General features: G+C 40.4%; 1 protein-coding gene across 7 annotated transcripts in view; it reads right to left on the reverse strand.

Annotated features, from left to right (window-relative positions):
- Positions 1 to 17,870, reverse strand: part of LOC108919309 (protein MTSS 1-like) — a 37,113-nt gene extending 19,243 nt beyond the window's left edge. For 6 of the 7 annotated variants that reach the window (XM_018727217.2, XM_018727212.2, XM_018727215.2 and 3 more), the window contains exons 1-3: positions 17,406 to 17,870; positions 14,272 to 14,333; positions 12,401 to 12,474 (exon numbers count right to left, since the gene is read on the reverse strand). In XM_018727217.2, the coding sequence (XP_018582733.1) occupies positions 12,401 to 12,474; positions 14,272 to 14,333; positions 17,406 to 17,477 (208 nt within the window). In that variant the 5' untranslated portion in view covers positions 17,478 to 17,870. The remainder of the gene's footprint in view (positions 1 to 12,400; positions 12,475 to 14,271; positions 14,334 to 17,405) is intronic. The other variant, XM_018727214.1, reaches the window with a different exon arrangement.

The following is a 17,870-nucleotide window of genomic DNA, read 5'->3' on the forward strand; positions in this document are numbered from 1 at the left end:
CGGACGGAACGCCAGTCCCCCACAAGCCACCCCAAGCAGGACTGGAACCCCCACCCGCCATAGAGCAGGCCCCAGCTAAACCCGCTGCACAACCGCGCCCCCATGCCCCCCCCCTTCTGGGCACTCAAAAAAGACTAAATGAGCAGACTGGATGGAGCACTGGGTGGAAACTTGGAGACCATGAAAAGCACAGAGATGAATCCCGAGGACCTGGAAAGAAGGCAGACTAGACCCTAAGCAAACTGTGAACCATTGGGAAAGACCCTGTAGACTAACTGAAGGGTTCATCAGGTTAGGGCAGGGCATTTGTTGAGATGCTGAAGACTACATGCTGACTCAGACAGAGTGTAATGTCACTGCCTCTGCTGTCATCTACATACAGCTGTTTATTCTCTTCAGGATGTTACGGTTAGCTCAGTATCTGTTTCAGGCTGCTCAGACTCATCACAGCGCAAAATGCTGTAGAAAGTGATCTTCTCCAGTTGCTATCGGCTGCTGGGGAAGACAGGTCTAGAGACAGGCACAACAGCTCATTACCTTCCATCAGCTGTTCAATCGTCTGAGTTATTTAAGAGTTGTTTCACGTATGCGGATGGTATTAAATACTACATTTTGGCTTCACACCATAGAGCCATAAGTTTGTTATACACTTTTGTCTAATGCCGTTGGAATGTCTCACATGAAAGATGTTGGGAGATTATCTTCACAGAAAAAACTGATTGAGTCAATCACATGATTATGGACTTGACAGCTGCCTCCTCTCTATTGCCTGTCACCAACTGTCTCCCCAACATCACACTTCTGCTTGATCCCAAGGTCTATTTTAATCTCACATTCTTACATTGCACCATACAACAAGGTCAACGGGTGCAGAGTAAATAACTTCTGAAAACTATTCAATTGTTCTAATTGGTTCAAATCAGACCAAAAAAACTAAGAAAAACTAATATTGACAGTCTGCTGAATACCACAGTTCTACCTTTTGTTGTACTATGATACAGTAATTCTAACATTCATAAGATCTACTTTAATTTATGCCATAAGCACTTTTATGTCATAGGCCTATTTAAAGAATGCGCTAATTAATGGAGAACCAGTTAACAAAAGCTAAGAGATTAAGTGAATAGGAAACAGGATGGTCTATATGCTCTGTGTACTAAAAGTCCCTTTGTACCAACTACCCACCACAACTTCTGCAGTTCTGCTGTTTAGAAGGCATTTCAATTAGGGAGGCTCCTACTTATCCAGAAAGTACAGCGTGTGACCATAAGGTGATGTTCTTTGACAGCACACAGACACTTGCACTCAACTAGAAGTTTGTTTGACTTCTATAGCACTGTCCTCTGGCTAGAAGAACTCCAAAACTCCCACTATTACCCGGAACTCCATAATTCATGGTATCTTTAGAAAGCAGCTCCCTGCAAAAGGAGCCCTGTCATTCCTGGTCTGCAGACGTGAATTAGAGATGGAGCAGGAAGGAGAATCTGCAGCCACATCTAAGAGTGATTCAGTGCGACACGACCTCTCTTGACAGCCGCAGCAAATGGTCTTATTCTGTATTCTTCTGACTGTGAGACATGTCTGTTTAACAACCCATACAGGTCCAGCAGGAACCTAACAATAGAGGAAAATCCTCTTGTATAGGGAACAGAGAAATTGGTAAGGACCAAAATAATAGCCAAAAAAAAAAAAAACACCACATTTCCCCTTGTCCTGTAATAAACTTTGTATCATACACCACACAACTAAGAGTAATGGGACACCTCTCTGACTTCAGAAACATGGGAATTTGGGATTTTGGACACATGGGTGGAACCTAGCAATACTTCAACAATGCACTGGCCAGAACAGGACCCCAACCTCAGTTTTGCAGAACTTCTGTGCAATGTAATGAAGCTCAGAACAGACATACAGTGCTGCAGTGAGTGAAGTATGAAGTTAAAGTGGCTAAATCCTGATAAATGTAATGCAAATTTGAACCCTTAACAGACTGATAAGATTTGTACATAACCCAAAAGCTCAAGCCTCCTGACCCTTAAATTAAGGTCTAACAATCCAAACTGCATCAGTAAAAATATGCAATTGCATAAACAAGCAAATATACCACTGTAGTAGTCCCTTTAGATTACATTGTTTAACTCCGTTCACATGTCTGCAAAATAATAAGAGATACAGTTCTTAGATTCACTTCAGTCAGACTCAATATAATACGTACATCATGTGCAGTAAAGTATATGTTGTGTTGACTATAACATGCTTTTTTTTGAGAACATCGAGATTTAAAATGTTAGCTGAGAAATTGGCAAGAATGTGGCAGTTAAAATGGGGTTTTGGCCAGGTCTTTAACATCAGGAGAACATGTACTCATTCGTCCATCATTGCATCTGAGATCACTTGACCTTTTACTTGAGCAGATGGGTGGTGACACTGCAGTGCAACCCTTGGCAAGAAGTGAAGAGTTGGGACCATGTAGAGTTTGAGCATTGTTCTCACCCAATACTGCCAGGACACATTTGCTGCTTTATTTAATGACAACTTTAATAACTTATTGCAACTGTCATTTTCCTACATGCTCTGAAGTGTCACACCAATAAATCAATCACCTTAATTTCAGCATTTTGTATTTTATACATGAAAAATAGACCAAGGCAAGAAAACATACACTAGATTTTCTTTAAAAACACATCTTAGAGTTCCCTCTGAAAATACACACAGGAAACTTGGAGACATAGATCTTCTATTAAAAATCTGCACCACAATTGTAAGGTTTACACACACACACACACACACACATTTTCAGAACCGCTTGTCCCTGATGGGGTCACGGGGAACCGGAGCCTACCCGGCAACACACCGCACCCCCTCACTGAAAATACATTCATACTTTACAGTCCACTGCAACCCTGACCATCATTAACAACACGAGGGTATCTCATATTTTGCAACTTAACTACATTGCAACAGTAAGAGTTCCAGTTGTTTTATCAGAACTAACCTGGCCACTGAATGGAATTAAAAGTTTAGCGATTGTAAGGTTTATTGAAACTTAAGTTCTGGACCCATGAGAAAGAAAAAAAAAAAAAAGATTGGCCTTAGAAGCTGAATCAATGGTTTTTTTTTTTTTTTTTTTTTAAATCTTATGTTAGTTTTTTCTTCATTTTATAGTCTTTGAAATTAAACTGCTTTGCAGCAGTCCTTTAATTAGTTTTTATTAAATGTAATGCTTCAGGTGGTTTCCCTGTGGTACAAAGGAGTAGATGCAAAAAAAAGGAACCTGACCACCATCTCTGAAATTTTACATGAAGCTCTGCATACAAAAATGGGTACTGAATCTCCCAGATTTCATAGTCTTATTTCATATCAACTTCTAATCTAGGCTATGTGCACATGTGCCTGTGGAAGGGTGGAGTGAAGTAGGTCACATCCACTAATTTTATAGTACTCATCTGTACTACAAAATGAGCTGAACTGATGAAGCCTAATACATATTTAGTCAAGTTCAAAGCCAGGCTGTTGAGGTGGAATCACCACAGAAGTTTCTAGACTGCAGGAATTTTATTTTGCCTGGATGGATACTGATAAACAGAAGGGAACAAGCCTGAAGGGGCTTCTGCCAGATGAAACTGCACTCAATACATAAAATAGCTCATACATGCAGGGCTTCACACACCAAAACTAGACTTGAACCCACAATCAATTTATAGACACAACAGAATGCACAATAGGAAGCAGAAAGTGGCTACATTTCAGTACAGTACATGGTACACTAGCTCTGCATATTAATTTGAGTTATGTACTACAAAGCTAGAAAAAGTACTACAAAATAAGACCAAAAGCTTATTTTAGTATGTAAGACTTAAGTACATCTACATTTATTCATTTAGCGGACGCTTTTCTCCAAAGCAACTTCCAATTAACTCTATGTAGCGTTATCAGTCCACACACCTTATTCACCAAGGTGACTTACCCTGCTAGTTACACTACTTACAATGAGTTGCTCATCCATACATCAATGGCACACACTATCACTCACATACTATCGGTGGACTATGGAAGGAAACCGGAGCAACTGGAGCAAACCCACCCAAACACGGGGTGAACATGCAAAATCCATCTTTTAGTCTTACAAAGTACTTTTATTTAATGCTACATCCAAAGCTTTTATAGAATCTAACCCATAAATAATACATTGAAATGGACTGGCATCCCATCCAAGATGTACTCTGACTTACACCCTATGTTTTCGAGATAGGTTCTGAACCACCTAAACCAGCTGATAATAGATGAAAGGATGGATGGATGAGCAAAAGTGTAACAGATCAGTTTTATCTGAGGTTTTCACAGAACCTAACCAATGAATTGTGAATTAATATAAATATTATTGCTGCCCATTGCTGACCTTGTGCATCAAATAAGTTTTTAACAATAAGAAGGTATATCATGGCTAGATAGCAGATGCAGTTATGGAATATTATAAAGCAATGCAGTAAGGTATACAACACTGTAGAGAAAAAGGACAACAGAATGAGAAATTTTTACACTTCCTTAAAAAGCAAACAGCTTCAGCAGGATACATGGGTTAAAAACGTATTTTGTATGAGGCAAATTACATATACATTTGAGGCATCAGAAACACACCAGAAGAACACATCCAGAGTATTCCACACAAGGAAACCTGTTCCATTCATCAAGCATTACTTGTGACAGTGACAGGGATATTCTACCTGCCTTCTGCAATTTCAGCTGGATGATAACATCCATGGAACTGTGGACAAGATACTGCATTTTCTTGTCACCTTGCGCTATCTGCACTCATGACAGCACCTGTCTGAGCTCAGAAGTGCCCTGGGGTAACTGTCACAGTCTGTTAATCACTATAATTGGTGAATGTTTTTGAGGGCTCTGTCACCAAAAAAAAATTATTCTTGTGAGTGTGAACCAAATCACATCATCAATTCGTCTGGGGAAAAAAAAAAAATTAATGGGAAGGTAAAAGAAACACTGCAAAATCCAAACGTTATACTTAAGAGGTTTTTTTTTTTTTTTAAAAAGCAAAAATGCCTAAGCAAATTTGTACTTTTGTACTGCAAAGGTTTTGTATTCGAATGTAAAGCCTTACGGTTTAGGTAGCATACTGGGATTTAATAAATTGCCAGTCTCCCCACAGAGAAACCAAATCCATCCCAGAACACATACATTAGAGTCAGGAGCTGGTTTCCATTCTGAAATGACAGAGCCATTTTCCAGAAAAGAAAAATCCTTTTCCATCCAGGCCACAGGATTCCATAGATTGTATGCAAATACTTCAGTCTGAATCAGTACTGTTCTCCAGTGACTGAATTCACAGACACTAAAGGGATAACTTAGCCCCCTTTCTGACCACGGTGACCCACCTGAGCTGGACACACTATAACAAGGCCAACAGACACCAGGAAGTTGAAAGGGGTGGAAACAGGCCAAACCTCCTAGGCTGCGGACAAGGGACTGATTTCACTGGAGATGCCCTCTTTCCTAACTGTGCCTCTTGAACCACGAGGCTGTGTGAGCTCTCGTCCTTTGATAGGATGACAGAGAGGCTCCGTTACCATGGCAGATGGCTGAGCAAAGCCATGGGCACAGACAGCCTCATGCTGAGCCAGGTGGGGGTGTTCATTACACTTATGAGGAGGGTGTCCATTTCACAGCATGTTAAATACCAGAGAGATATTAAATACTTAAGTGGGCATTAGTGACATCAGCAACGCAAAATGTGAATGACTTCTTTTCAAAGTGGTGAAAATTAAACGTAACAAATCTAACTAAACAATCAAATTCAACATAACTATGAGGGAAAAAATTAGAAACATTTAACTTATTTGCCTTAAAAGTGAATTATGAGAGAACAAATTTCATGGGAATATGGATTTTGGATGCATATACTGTTATTTGCTTCTCAATTTGAACACCCTGAATGGAAACAAAGTTCTTTTGCTGGAAATGTAAGAAAAAAAGGAAGCAAATAAGGCAATATTTTTGCACTTCTATTCAGAAGAAGTAGTTACATGGCAAAACAGTTAATCATCACAAGAAGCGTCAGTGAGTAGGCCATTTATTTATTCCTAAAAGAGTTACACTGGTTGCACAGACTTTAATGGTAAAGGACCTAGAGTAACAGTCGCCAGCTAAAATCCCCAGTCAGATCAACACACACACACACACAAAAAACTTTGTGTACTAAACACTATGAGAATAACATGACTTGTCAGGAAATTCATGTTGCCAAGGTGATCTAGAGACAGGGTGCGTTTGCTATTCCTCGCTGGCTTGTCCGAGACATGGTGGGTGACCTGCTGCACTCCGAATCTTCCTTTCATCAACTCTTATCTGTATTTCTCCCCCTCTACTCAAGGTGCTGCTTTCATTCCACAAATGTGGTAAATAATGCTGTTTGATGAGCACAAATGAACACAGGCTTGTTGGTACTGTAGACTGAAGAAACACAGATTCTTTCAATGTTTTTGCCTGCAGAGCAGTGTCATTTAATAATTCAATAAATCAGCTTCGTGCTGAGCTGAGGCTAGCTGAGCACTGCCTGAGAAAGTAAACTTATACACTAAGAGAAAAGCATCTGCAATAAAAACCAGTTAAACTCTACTAGAAGACACCACTCCTTTCTGAAGCAGAGATGTTCTCACCAATGTCTAAACCACACACACACATACACACATTTTCAGAACCGCTTGTCCCATACAGGGTCACGGGGAACCGGAGCCTACCCGGTAACACAGGGCGTAAGGCCGGAGGGGGAGGGGGACACACCCAGGACGGGACGCCAGTCCGCCGCAAGGCACTCCAAGCGGGACTCGAACCCCAGACCCACCAGAGAGCAGGACTGCGACCCAACCCACTGCGCCACCGCGCCCCCATGTCTAAACCAGATTACAAAAAAAAAAAAAAAAAAAAAAAAACTTACAATTTGAACACCCAACAACCATTTTAGTTCAAAGCGTAATGAAAATGCTGTTAATTGTTTTGTGGAAAACTGAACAATTTAGTTTATTTTGTCTCTTTTAAAAAAAAAAAAAAAAAAAAAATATCAATACAGGAATTTTAAAGTTTACAATTTTTTTGAAGTATGAGGAATTCAATTCGTGTCAGTGCTACAACATAAACAAGACAGATGAGTCAGTGGTTAGAATTTAGAAGTTACAACACAATGCAAATGATTACACTGGATGGGCACCGGTGACTATATAGAACAAACAGGTTTTCCCTGACCTGTGTTCACCTGCTTCGTGTTTGGGCTCATAGAACTTGGAGACAGTAGTGTAGTTGAAAATCAGGTAAACATTTTCATACCTCCCTGCAGAGTACTGTAGTCATGCTCGTTAAATCACCTATCACATCTCATACATCTATACTAGGGGGTCATGTAAATGTAAACGAGGACCTGCAATAATTTATTTAAAATATTACATGGCAGCATGATGGCACAGCAAGTAGTGCTGCTGTCTCACAGCACCTGGGTGGTGCGAGAAAACATGGGCTCGATCACCCGCTCAGTCTGTGTGCAGTTTGCATGTTCTCCCTGTGTCTGTGTGGGTTTCCTCCAGGTGCTCTGGTTTCCTCTCACAGTCCAAAGACATGCTGTTCAGGTTCGCCATAGTGTGTGAGAGACACAGAGAGTGTGTTCCACTGATGTATGGATGAGTGATCCAGTGTAAGTAGTGTATGTAGCAATGCAAGTCACCTTGGTGAATAAGGTGTGTGGGCTGGTAACACTGCATAGTATCCATTGTAAGTCGCTTTGGAGAAAAGCATCTGCTAAGTAAATGTAATACAGATGCTGCACTGATTATTTACATTTTCATGAAATTTGATTTCTACCCATTGTAGTCCAATGGTTTACTGTACCCTGATTTGTTCTTAATACCTCTCACGGCAGCTTTCTTGTCAGAACTGCACACTAATGTCTGTTGACACTGACAGTCCAGGGTGGGAAAAATCCTGGGCAGACATCTGCACGTAGTGCTGGTTTGTCTCAGTGGGCTGTGCCCAAACAGGCACCCTTGGCCCCTTCCTGCCTCCCTCCAGCTAGTTTTTATAAACCCACTAGGAAGCCAAATCCTCAGGTCCTCCACAGCTTTAATATAATCTCATGTAATAACCGTAGGGAATTAAACAATGGGATGGCGAAGGACTTCTGATTTGCACGCATGTTTATTACCTTTTATCACCACTGGCAGGATGTTCTACACATCTCTACTATCAGAGACTGGAGAAAGGGGCCCAACCTTCAGTAGTGCCCCTATTGCACCATTCAAATGCTATGAAAAGGGGGTATTTTCAGGCATGGGGCACCATGGTGACAGAATACTCAGCCAATCAGCGCCTGACTTCTCTGTTCTGGCTGCGTACACTGGCAAAGCTTTTCCCTCCGCGTTGCTGATGACAGAAGGCTGAAACAGGACGGGCTACAAAGGTTTCCAAAGCAGGCAGGGGCTACATACTGCATCTCTGAGAGCCAATGACATCACTCCCTCTCACCATAGCAACACTCAGTCCTGAGTAATACATCTCTGTGATTTAAGGGAGAACTCTGCTGTTCTTTCATCTGCTCAAAATTTAAAATTTGGGGTGTTATAGTTAATACATGACTCTACCAAACATTTCATTTCAAAGGGTGGAAATCTGAAGAGACAGTCATGCAAAGGCAAGTCAGCTATTCCACAATTTCCATAATCTTCCCTGCAGTGAAAACCACACATTTTAACGTCACTGTATCAAATTACTGATTACTGTTGCCTGAAGGAAATGTAAAGCGACAAATCCAAAGACACTGATATGGGTTATTTCACATTTCTCCAGTTTACTTGCTGCATACAACAAAACTAAATTTGAAATAGTTATCGGTTCTTAAGGGCAGAATAGTGATGTGCCTCCCTGAGGAAATCCACCAATATTTTGTATTTTTATACATTGCGTGTGTTTCTTAGTAGTGGCAGCAATTCACACCAAATGTCATAACTATAAAAATCAGGTTTACATTACACAGTTCCCACTGAAAATTTTTTGAAGGCATCTAAACTTCTGCTTTTGTTGTACTGAAGATCTCCAAATACTCAAACGCTAGAAACTCAAGGTAAGTGGCACAAGTCCATTCCTGTTGTTCCAAACACCTCAACATACACAATATACTGTACACCAAAATATTTTAACAATCTGAATGTAATTTAAAAAAAAATGGGATGCAATACATCAATATTGACATAACCAAAAAAAAAAAAAAAATCCAAAAAAGGCATCAATGTGGCAGGCAATTATGCTTTTTCATAAAATTCAAGAACTGTTTAATTTTCACACACACACACACACACACACACACACACACACACTTTAGGAACCGCTTGTCCCATACAGGGTCACAGGGAACCGGAGCCTACCCGGCAACACAGGGCGTAAGGCCGGAGGGGGAGGGAACACACCCAGGACGGGACGCCAGTCCGTCGCAAGGCACCCCAAGCGGGACTCGAACCCCAGACCCACTGGAGAGCAGGACCTGGTCTAACCCACTGCGCCACCACGCCCCCCTCAGTTTAATATTTATTTTAGTACATTTTCTTTGTGTGTATGAAATGACACACCTGACAATAAACAAACCCTTTCAGGCAGAAATGACCTTGAATCGATTCATAACTCAGGTGTTTCACAATTAACTGAAACCTCCCCTCATCTCACACACAAAGGGGAATAAACAGAGCAACAGAGAAAACAGTCACGTCACTGCCTTGTACAATCATCCTCTGAGAAGAGCAAAACACTATCGCGTGTGGAAACGCCCCATCTGTGGCACATAAAACAGGAACAAAGCCGAGGGCAAACAGACGTCAACAATGACATGCAGTGGGTGTCTGCATAACACATCCTCACAACAATAACAAATCCTTGTGACAGACAAGGCCACGCTTGCCCAGAAGCTCAACTTGCAAGAGGCTGACTCACAGAAGTGCAGTCAGTGCTACAGGAGACAGAGGAAAGGGTGGTGGCATCTCATTTCAGACAAACGTCAAAGGAACTCAGCAATGCCACAGCCCTGCCTCTATGCTTTGCGTGCTTACATGAAAATCCAACCTGTTGCCTCATGTTCCCTCCCATTTCTTTGTGAGGGCAATAACAAAACAGAAATAACAGCATTTAGGCAAAAAGAATAAATTAAACCACCTATGTTTTGATGCATGCTCAGAGTGTTTTGTTTTCTCTCAAACCCTGTCTCAAGTACTTTTGTGTTTCAACATGTCCTGCTAGCAGAATATTGTTGCTCTTCTGCACTAAATATGACTTGGGAAAGTGATTACTTTTTTGGAATGTACTTATTTTAAAACCTTTTTCACTCTACTGTATTACTATTTACACTTGTTTACTATGATTTACTTTTAATTATTCTTTGATTCATAACATTTGCACTATTTATTCACCAGACTCTTCTCCAAAGCAACAACAATCTCAGAAAACAATACAAAATTGCATCAACTGAAGTAGAACTTTGGATGCAGACACATGATTCTTGAGTACAGTTAACTTGTCACATACCACCATATCAGCTAATAGACATCACAGGAGTAACTGCATATAGGCTTTTCTATTATTAAACTAATTGTTATTAAACAAAGATGTACAACTTTATATCGTATCATTGACAATCAGGGAAGAAGAGATTCAGAAAGGTGAGTTTTGAAACCCTTCTTAAATATAGAGAGCGATTCAGCAGTTCTAAGTGGGAAAGGGGTCATTTCACCACATGGGAAGCAGAACTGAAAACCTTTGTGCTTTTAATTTTGGACCACTTATGCGTGGGACCAGTAAGCGGGTGGATGTGGACGAGCATAGAAGTCTGGTTGGCATGTAGCAAGTGATGAGCTCATGTAGATATTGGGGAGCAGATGTCTATTCTTGAATCTTCAGTATATTATTATTGTTACCGTTATTTACTGTTATTAGCACTACTCATTGTCATCCTTATCGTTTTGTTTTTTTCTGTGTGGCGTTTCTATTGTTTTTGCTCATAGTCTGCGAAGAAGCATTCAAGAACAATTTCATGATACTTGTACACGGTACTTGTATCTATGACAAACTTGAAACTCGAAACTATTCACCACAGGGTATTCATCTTCATGCTTTTTCTTGTGTGCCTAATATATGGCCTGCTGTAGACAGTTCTAGCGTACAAAGAACATCAAAATTGGTAACTTTCCATAGAACTAGGGATGGGAAGCTAAAAGGCCTTCACTAACTTTGTTTTAAGAACACACCGATAAGTAGGTTTCAGGCTTTATTAAAGTACAGAACAGCTGTTGGGGGTGAAGGCAAGTACAAGCATGCAGGACACATGGGGATGTTAACATCAGCGTGGCCATACATCCTTTGAAAATCTGGGCACATCTACGATGGGTAGCATCTGGTAAGAACTAAAATCAACTTTTTAAGCTTCCTTGTACCTTGCTGCTGAAACCAAAGAACCTTCTATTGAAAAAATATCAATTACAACACTTCACAAAACTCTTCTGGAGAATATCCAGATAACTGCACACAAAAAAACATATCCATGATTAAGTTAGTCAAATTACAAATGCAGGTAGATAAGCTGTAGTAGTTTTCTTCCCCCCTGACTGGAGAAATGAAATGGAGGAAAGGTGCCTGTAATTAAAATCTCTTCCACTTGCAAATGAATGACATCCACTGTCACTGTTAAAGGCTGTTTCGTTACAGTAAAAATATGAAGCCACTTGAAATGTAATGCTTGCAACGCAGTTAAAGTTATTGAAAACCCATTACAATATAATTGTTTAACAAACTATCTGAAATCATGCAAATTATGGTGAATTTATGCTAGAAAACCAAAAAGACCAAAACTAGCCAAATATTACCCACCAAATCAACCTTCTCCTCTATGATCGACCATGAGGAGAGCTGAACTAAAGGGATCATTATACCTCACTTTATCTTGTTACTGTAGCTGACAACAAAAGGGGGGGGGGGGGGAAAGAGTCCCTCAGGCCTAGTCACAGGATATGTCCATGAGACAAAAAATCCTGTACCACCTTCCTGCAACTAAAATAGGGCTGCTGCCCCTTACTATTTCATCCTCACATTCATATATGCTCATATAAGGAAACATACACAGACCAGTCTCTCTCTCACACACACGCAAAGAAACTCACAGCAATAAAACTGAACACAGAACAGATGCTGAAACCAAGCCTTTGCACTTTTAATCATTCAGACAGATCTAAATTTTAAAAACAGCACTTTGTTTTTTGATGTTCATCATCACATGGCATATTACGGTTTACAGTAAAATTCGTTGAAGAGGAAGGTAAAACATGGACATAAGTATATGCAGAAATACACATTCATAACCCACCTCGTGTGCTGGTGGCCAGGTCTGCCACTTTCTGGAAAGCATCCAGGAAGGCAGCAGCTGCAGCCACCATACCTCTGAAATGATAGTGAAAAGGGAGACGACGTCAGAGAAGCAGAATCTCAACCTCACACACAAACACACACACACAGGTACACATGCAGTGGTCATTCGGAGTTCAAGAAAGTGGGAGACAGCTCACACTAAAATTAATTTAAACTCAGGTTAGTATTTATATTAGTTATAAAAAAACAAATTATATTAGTATTTATATTATTATATTAAGTTGCCACAGTGATGGCCTGTTGGTGAATTGCAAGTCTGCACATATATGTGGCCTAAACAACGATTCTCTGCAATCTGGGTAAACCTCACAGTAGAGCCACTGCTCCTCCATATTGAAAGCAGTCAGCTGGGGTGGTTTAGATACGTTGTAAAAATACGCTCTGGTCAATTCCCATTGGAGATACAGGGCACATCTAACTGGAAGGAGACCTTAGGGCAGTCCCCGGACACACTTGAGATCTTAACTCTCCCAGCTGATCTGGGAATGGCTGCAGATCCTCCAAAAAGGAATTGGAGACTTGCTGAGGAAAGAAGGCCTGGGCCTGTCTACTCAGCTAGTTACCATAACTACCCTGACCAGGGACAGCAGCCAGAAGAAACAGAGAAACCGGGAAAAATGAGTACAGCTATAAAAACTAAATAAAAAAAACTGAAGAACTAATTGAATAACTGTTGAGGATCACATTCATTTTAGCACAGGAAATGATAAAACCAGCAACATTAAGAAAATATTTCATATCAATAAGCTGAAGAGAGAAACATTTTAAGAATCACAGGTTACGCTACAATGATTCAATGGTACTGACCAGCGGACAAATCCAAGTTCAGCAGAGTCACTGAGCCAGGTTTATATGCTCTCATGAGCAGAAAGTAGGTGGTGTGAGATTAATCCACACAACTTGGGGAAGGAGAATGGAATGTAATGAGGTTGTTCCCAATTTACAGTGCTCTAAATGTGGACAGGTTTGTCACACAACAATGCAGAGGCATTGGTAGCCAGGGGTCAGCAAGTTTACCTGGAATAAAAGTGCAATTCATTGCTGAATGCCTGCTTATGAAGAGAATTCCCATACAAAGAACTTATCCTTAAGATAAATAAGAATGAACTACATCTCTCTGAATCACAAAAGGCTTACACATTTTTCACCAAACATGCAAAATTCCCAGTCATACCTTTGAATTATATTTTCTGTGTTTTAAATCTAAATCTATAATCTAGATCCATAATCATCTGTTTCAGGCACAAAACAAATGATACTGGGTCAGTCTGAAGTTCACTACCACAAGATCAAAAATGCATGACAGTTTAGGGTGGTTATAGAAAGATTTGCTCTACAAACACATCCTGTGCAATACATTGGAAGTTTTCTGTGCTGCTCTAAGAGATGGAAGTCAGCTCATATTATTCTGACTCATCTACACAAGAAAAACATTACTGACCAAAGACCAGACCTTATAAAATAGCCCTAAAACAGATAGGTGATTTGCTGTAATAATTTTAAGGAAAAACAGCAGCATCTGATCTGACCATTCATCTTAATTAATTAAAGGTAGACTCAAAATGAGATATCTGCCAAAGTTCACTCACTGCATAGAACCAAGTGCCAGGCTGAATTAAATCAGTCTGTGACAAGGCAAGTCAAAATGAGATGGTATACAAATGAATGTGTTGCAAACTTCAGCATGATTGTTCCTTTAAGTCAAGGGCAGCTCCATAATGGTTTCATGCCAGCTTACATCATTTGTAGATACTGAACCCGGTTTTGTCAGACTAGCGAGGACAAGCTTGTGTGGCAGTTATAGTTTACCTGAGCTGAGACTGCAGCTTTCCAGCCTTGCTGATGAAGTCCTCCCATACTGGATAGCTGCTCTGAGGAGAAAAAGGGATGGTCCTTCAGGTCATGCCATCTCCACCCTTCTTTCCATGCAATGAACAATTTACACTCACATACCTGTATTACAGAACCACTGATACCATAGAGCGCAAGGTTTAAACTAACAGAGAGGGGGGAAAAAAAAAAAAAAAAAAAAAAGTGGGCAGCATGGTGGCACAGCAAGTAGAGCTGCTGTCTCACAGCACCTGGGTACTGAGAGAGGATGTGGGTTCAACCCCTGCTCAGTCTGTGTGGAGTCTACGTGAGTTTCCTCCAGATTCCTACCACAGTCCAAAGACATGCTGTTCATCTTCACCCATAGTGTGTGATTGACAGAGAGAGTGTATTCCACTGATGTATGGATGAGTGACCCAGTGTAAGTAGTGTATATAGCAGTGTAAGTCACCTTGGTGAATAAGGTATGTGGGCTGAGAACACTACATAATGTTCATTGGAAGTTGTTTTGTAGAAAAGAGTCTGCTAAATAAATAAAAGTTAAACATAAAAAAAAGGAACAATGTACTGGAATAATCGGATAGCCCCAGAAATAGCAAACTTCTCAAATATAGTGTCAGATGAAGATACTGCTCTCTTAGACTATCAGCAGTAAAACTCACTACCTCACAAGCCAGTTTAAACTGAGGTACTGTTTAAGCAGAGCAGCATCCTGAGTAGGATGCTGCAACTGCCTGCTAGTTTCATATGCTCAGGGAGACTAAAAGGGTGACTTGAATAATTGAGAAACCAACCCCAAGCTTGAAGGCTATTTGGAGACACTATGAGTGCATTCATTTGCAACAAGTACATTTTTAAATAGTCTGTATGTATACCTACCTCCCTATATAAGCAGTGCATTCACAAATGACTGACAAAAAACAGGAAACACCACACATTTGGCAAGGAAGCCAAGGAAACACCTGTCAATGAGGGGGGCCTGGGATGGTCTAACAAACCCAGGAAGAGCAGGAAGACCAGACAGACTGAGCAGGTCGCTCACCCCCAAGTCTTCTGGAAACGTTATATAGACAACCAAATGCTTCAGGGAGTTATGCATACATAACCCTGACAATAAATGCTTCTCAAATAGAACTGCAAAACAGAAAGGCAACATGTACTAACCAACTGAAAAAGAACAACCAATCAGATTCTAATTTAGATTTTTATTTTATTTTTTTTTTTTTTTTTTTAAATCAAATGTGTTGCGTAAAACACATTCTAATCATAGAAACTGCTGACGACAAAAATGCCTGACAATATTTTGCTCCATAACTCAACAGAAGATGAGGTGATAAAACCAGAGTCAGAGATGGCACAGTGCACACATTTTTAAAATCACCAGTCCCTTTCCAAAGTTAAGACACATGAATCTCAGTGATACTGCTTCAATGAATAATCAACCCAATTATATCAATGAATTTAGGCATTTTTGGCCTTGCCATCTGTAGCAATTAACACTACATTTAATTTGCACAAGATAATTACACAAGTGACACTCCATGTCACAATGGCTCTGCAAGTTCAATTTTAACTTAAATAAATCTCTCTAGATTTGCTTATTTCTTAAGTTCTCTATTATCTAGAAAGGAATACAATCACTGAAGTTTTAGTAATTGTTAAGTCTTGTGAAAAATTGGTGTATCCAGTTTCAACATATTTCCCTTACAATCTGGACTGAACAAATATGTTGAAGAATAAAGATGTTTTACAGAGGTGAAAAAAAAATTGTCTCAATTAGCATTTTAATTTTTTTTAATTTAAAAAAACAATTCAAAACTCACTTTTTTAAAACAAAAGGACGAGCAAATAGATACAAAAGACTCGCCTAATTTGCAGAAATGCAAGTTCATCTGATATGTTGAACCAATAATAGTGTCACTCAGTTTAGCAAACTGGCACATATTAAATTAGCATGTACAATTTTTTTTAATCTTAATGTAGAAGTATACTAGGTATTAAAGTTATAAGATTACAGCCAAATACTAAGGAAAATTACCCAGATGTTAACCCAAAGGGATCCATGTATTCATCCAGTATCATCTGACAGCAAAGTGAAAATAATGGATTTAATAGAGCTGCTATAGATCCTGTTGTCAGATAAATTCCATAGCCGTTCTTGCTTTTGATCACAACAGAACCATCCTTACATATCACTTAAGCAGTTCATTGCCACTGGCAGCAAAGTGAACCAGAAGAAACCTGACTTTAACTTTAGTTTCTCACACACACACACACACACACACACACACACACACACACACACACACAGTACTCCACTACAATCCTCAGCCTGAAACAAAAACAGTTAAAGCATCAATGGTAAAATGATGAGGTATATCCCAGACAAGCAGTATGTGAGCAGTAAAGTAACCTTTAAACCACATTTTGTCTTTCCAAAGTACACTTCCACACACACAGGACCTCATTTTACTTCTAATACAATTATGGACCTCCACTTGACTTGAACATCAAATACTACTATACATCTACACCGAACTGGAAAACATTCAAAGGCCAGACAGAGGAACTAGTAGGACAAATATTAAAAAATAAATAGCATGAATAATTTGTTAATGAATGAGGGATAAAAGAAAAGAAAGAGGAACAAGGAGAAACATAGAGAATGAGAAACGAGGAAATTACTACTGAAGAATAAAACAAGAATGAGTGAGAATATGAGGAAAATGAATAAGAGAGGCGAGGAAGAGGAACCGGCGATGAGGAATAATAAAAGAAATAAGTGACAAGAAGGAAAGGGGAGGAATAACGGAAGAGTATGGGAGATAAGGGGGAAATTCAAATAGGTGTACGTGAAGAACGGATGCGGAATAGGTGAATGTGAGAGAAGAACCGGCGAGAAATACACAGTAACAGTTGTCTCTGAGGCCGGCCCGTGCGGACATATTCATTATGATAATGCCATCGTGTTTTCCCACCTTTGACAAAATGAACATTTTAAATGCACCGGTACTGTGATAAGACAGTGCCTGTGGAAAAAAGAGCAAAGTTCTCCTGGGGTCCGTTTACTGAGCGCTTCAGCCTCAGCAGGTTCTAACGCTCCACCTCCTTACCTTCATGTCGCCGATGACGGTGTGGAAAAGTGCTCCGAGCGCACTGCACTCCTTCTCCATAACCGCCTCCATCTTCCACACGCAGCTCCCTGTGTCTCCCCGCCGATCTCCTCTCACGGCAAAACAGGAAAATGGGCAAGAAAAGGTCCGTCTTCTGAGCCCTATGGAGCCTGAGGCGGCGCTCAGCGCGGACACGAGACGCGTCAGCGCCTCAGCCTTCACCAGAACACCGAGAACGAGCTTCTTTTCCTCAGCGAATCAAACCCCATGTTCACGACCAACTCTATTAATGACAATAAATTAAAAATAGCCGCAATTTCGCAATGTTTGTGTACTTGGAGGAACAATTAAAGTGCTCCGTCTCCAGAAAAACTTGACGACAGGAACTGTGCGACGCGACTATTGCGCTCGCGCCACAGCTCACAGCGCGCGTACGTTTGTCCGCACGCGGCAGCCCCGCCCCGC

The sequence above is a fragment of the Scleropages formosus genome, chromosome 23 (genome assembly GCF_900964775.1).
Source record: "Scleropages formosus chromosome 23, fSclFor1.1, whole genome shotgun sequence".
NCBI classification, from domain to species: Eukaryota; Metazoa; Chordata; class Actinopteri; order Osteoglossiformes; family Osteoglossidae; genus Scleropages; species Scleropages formosus.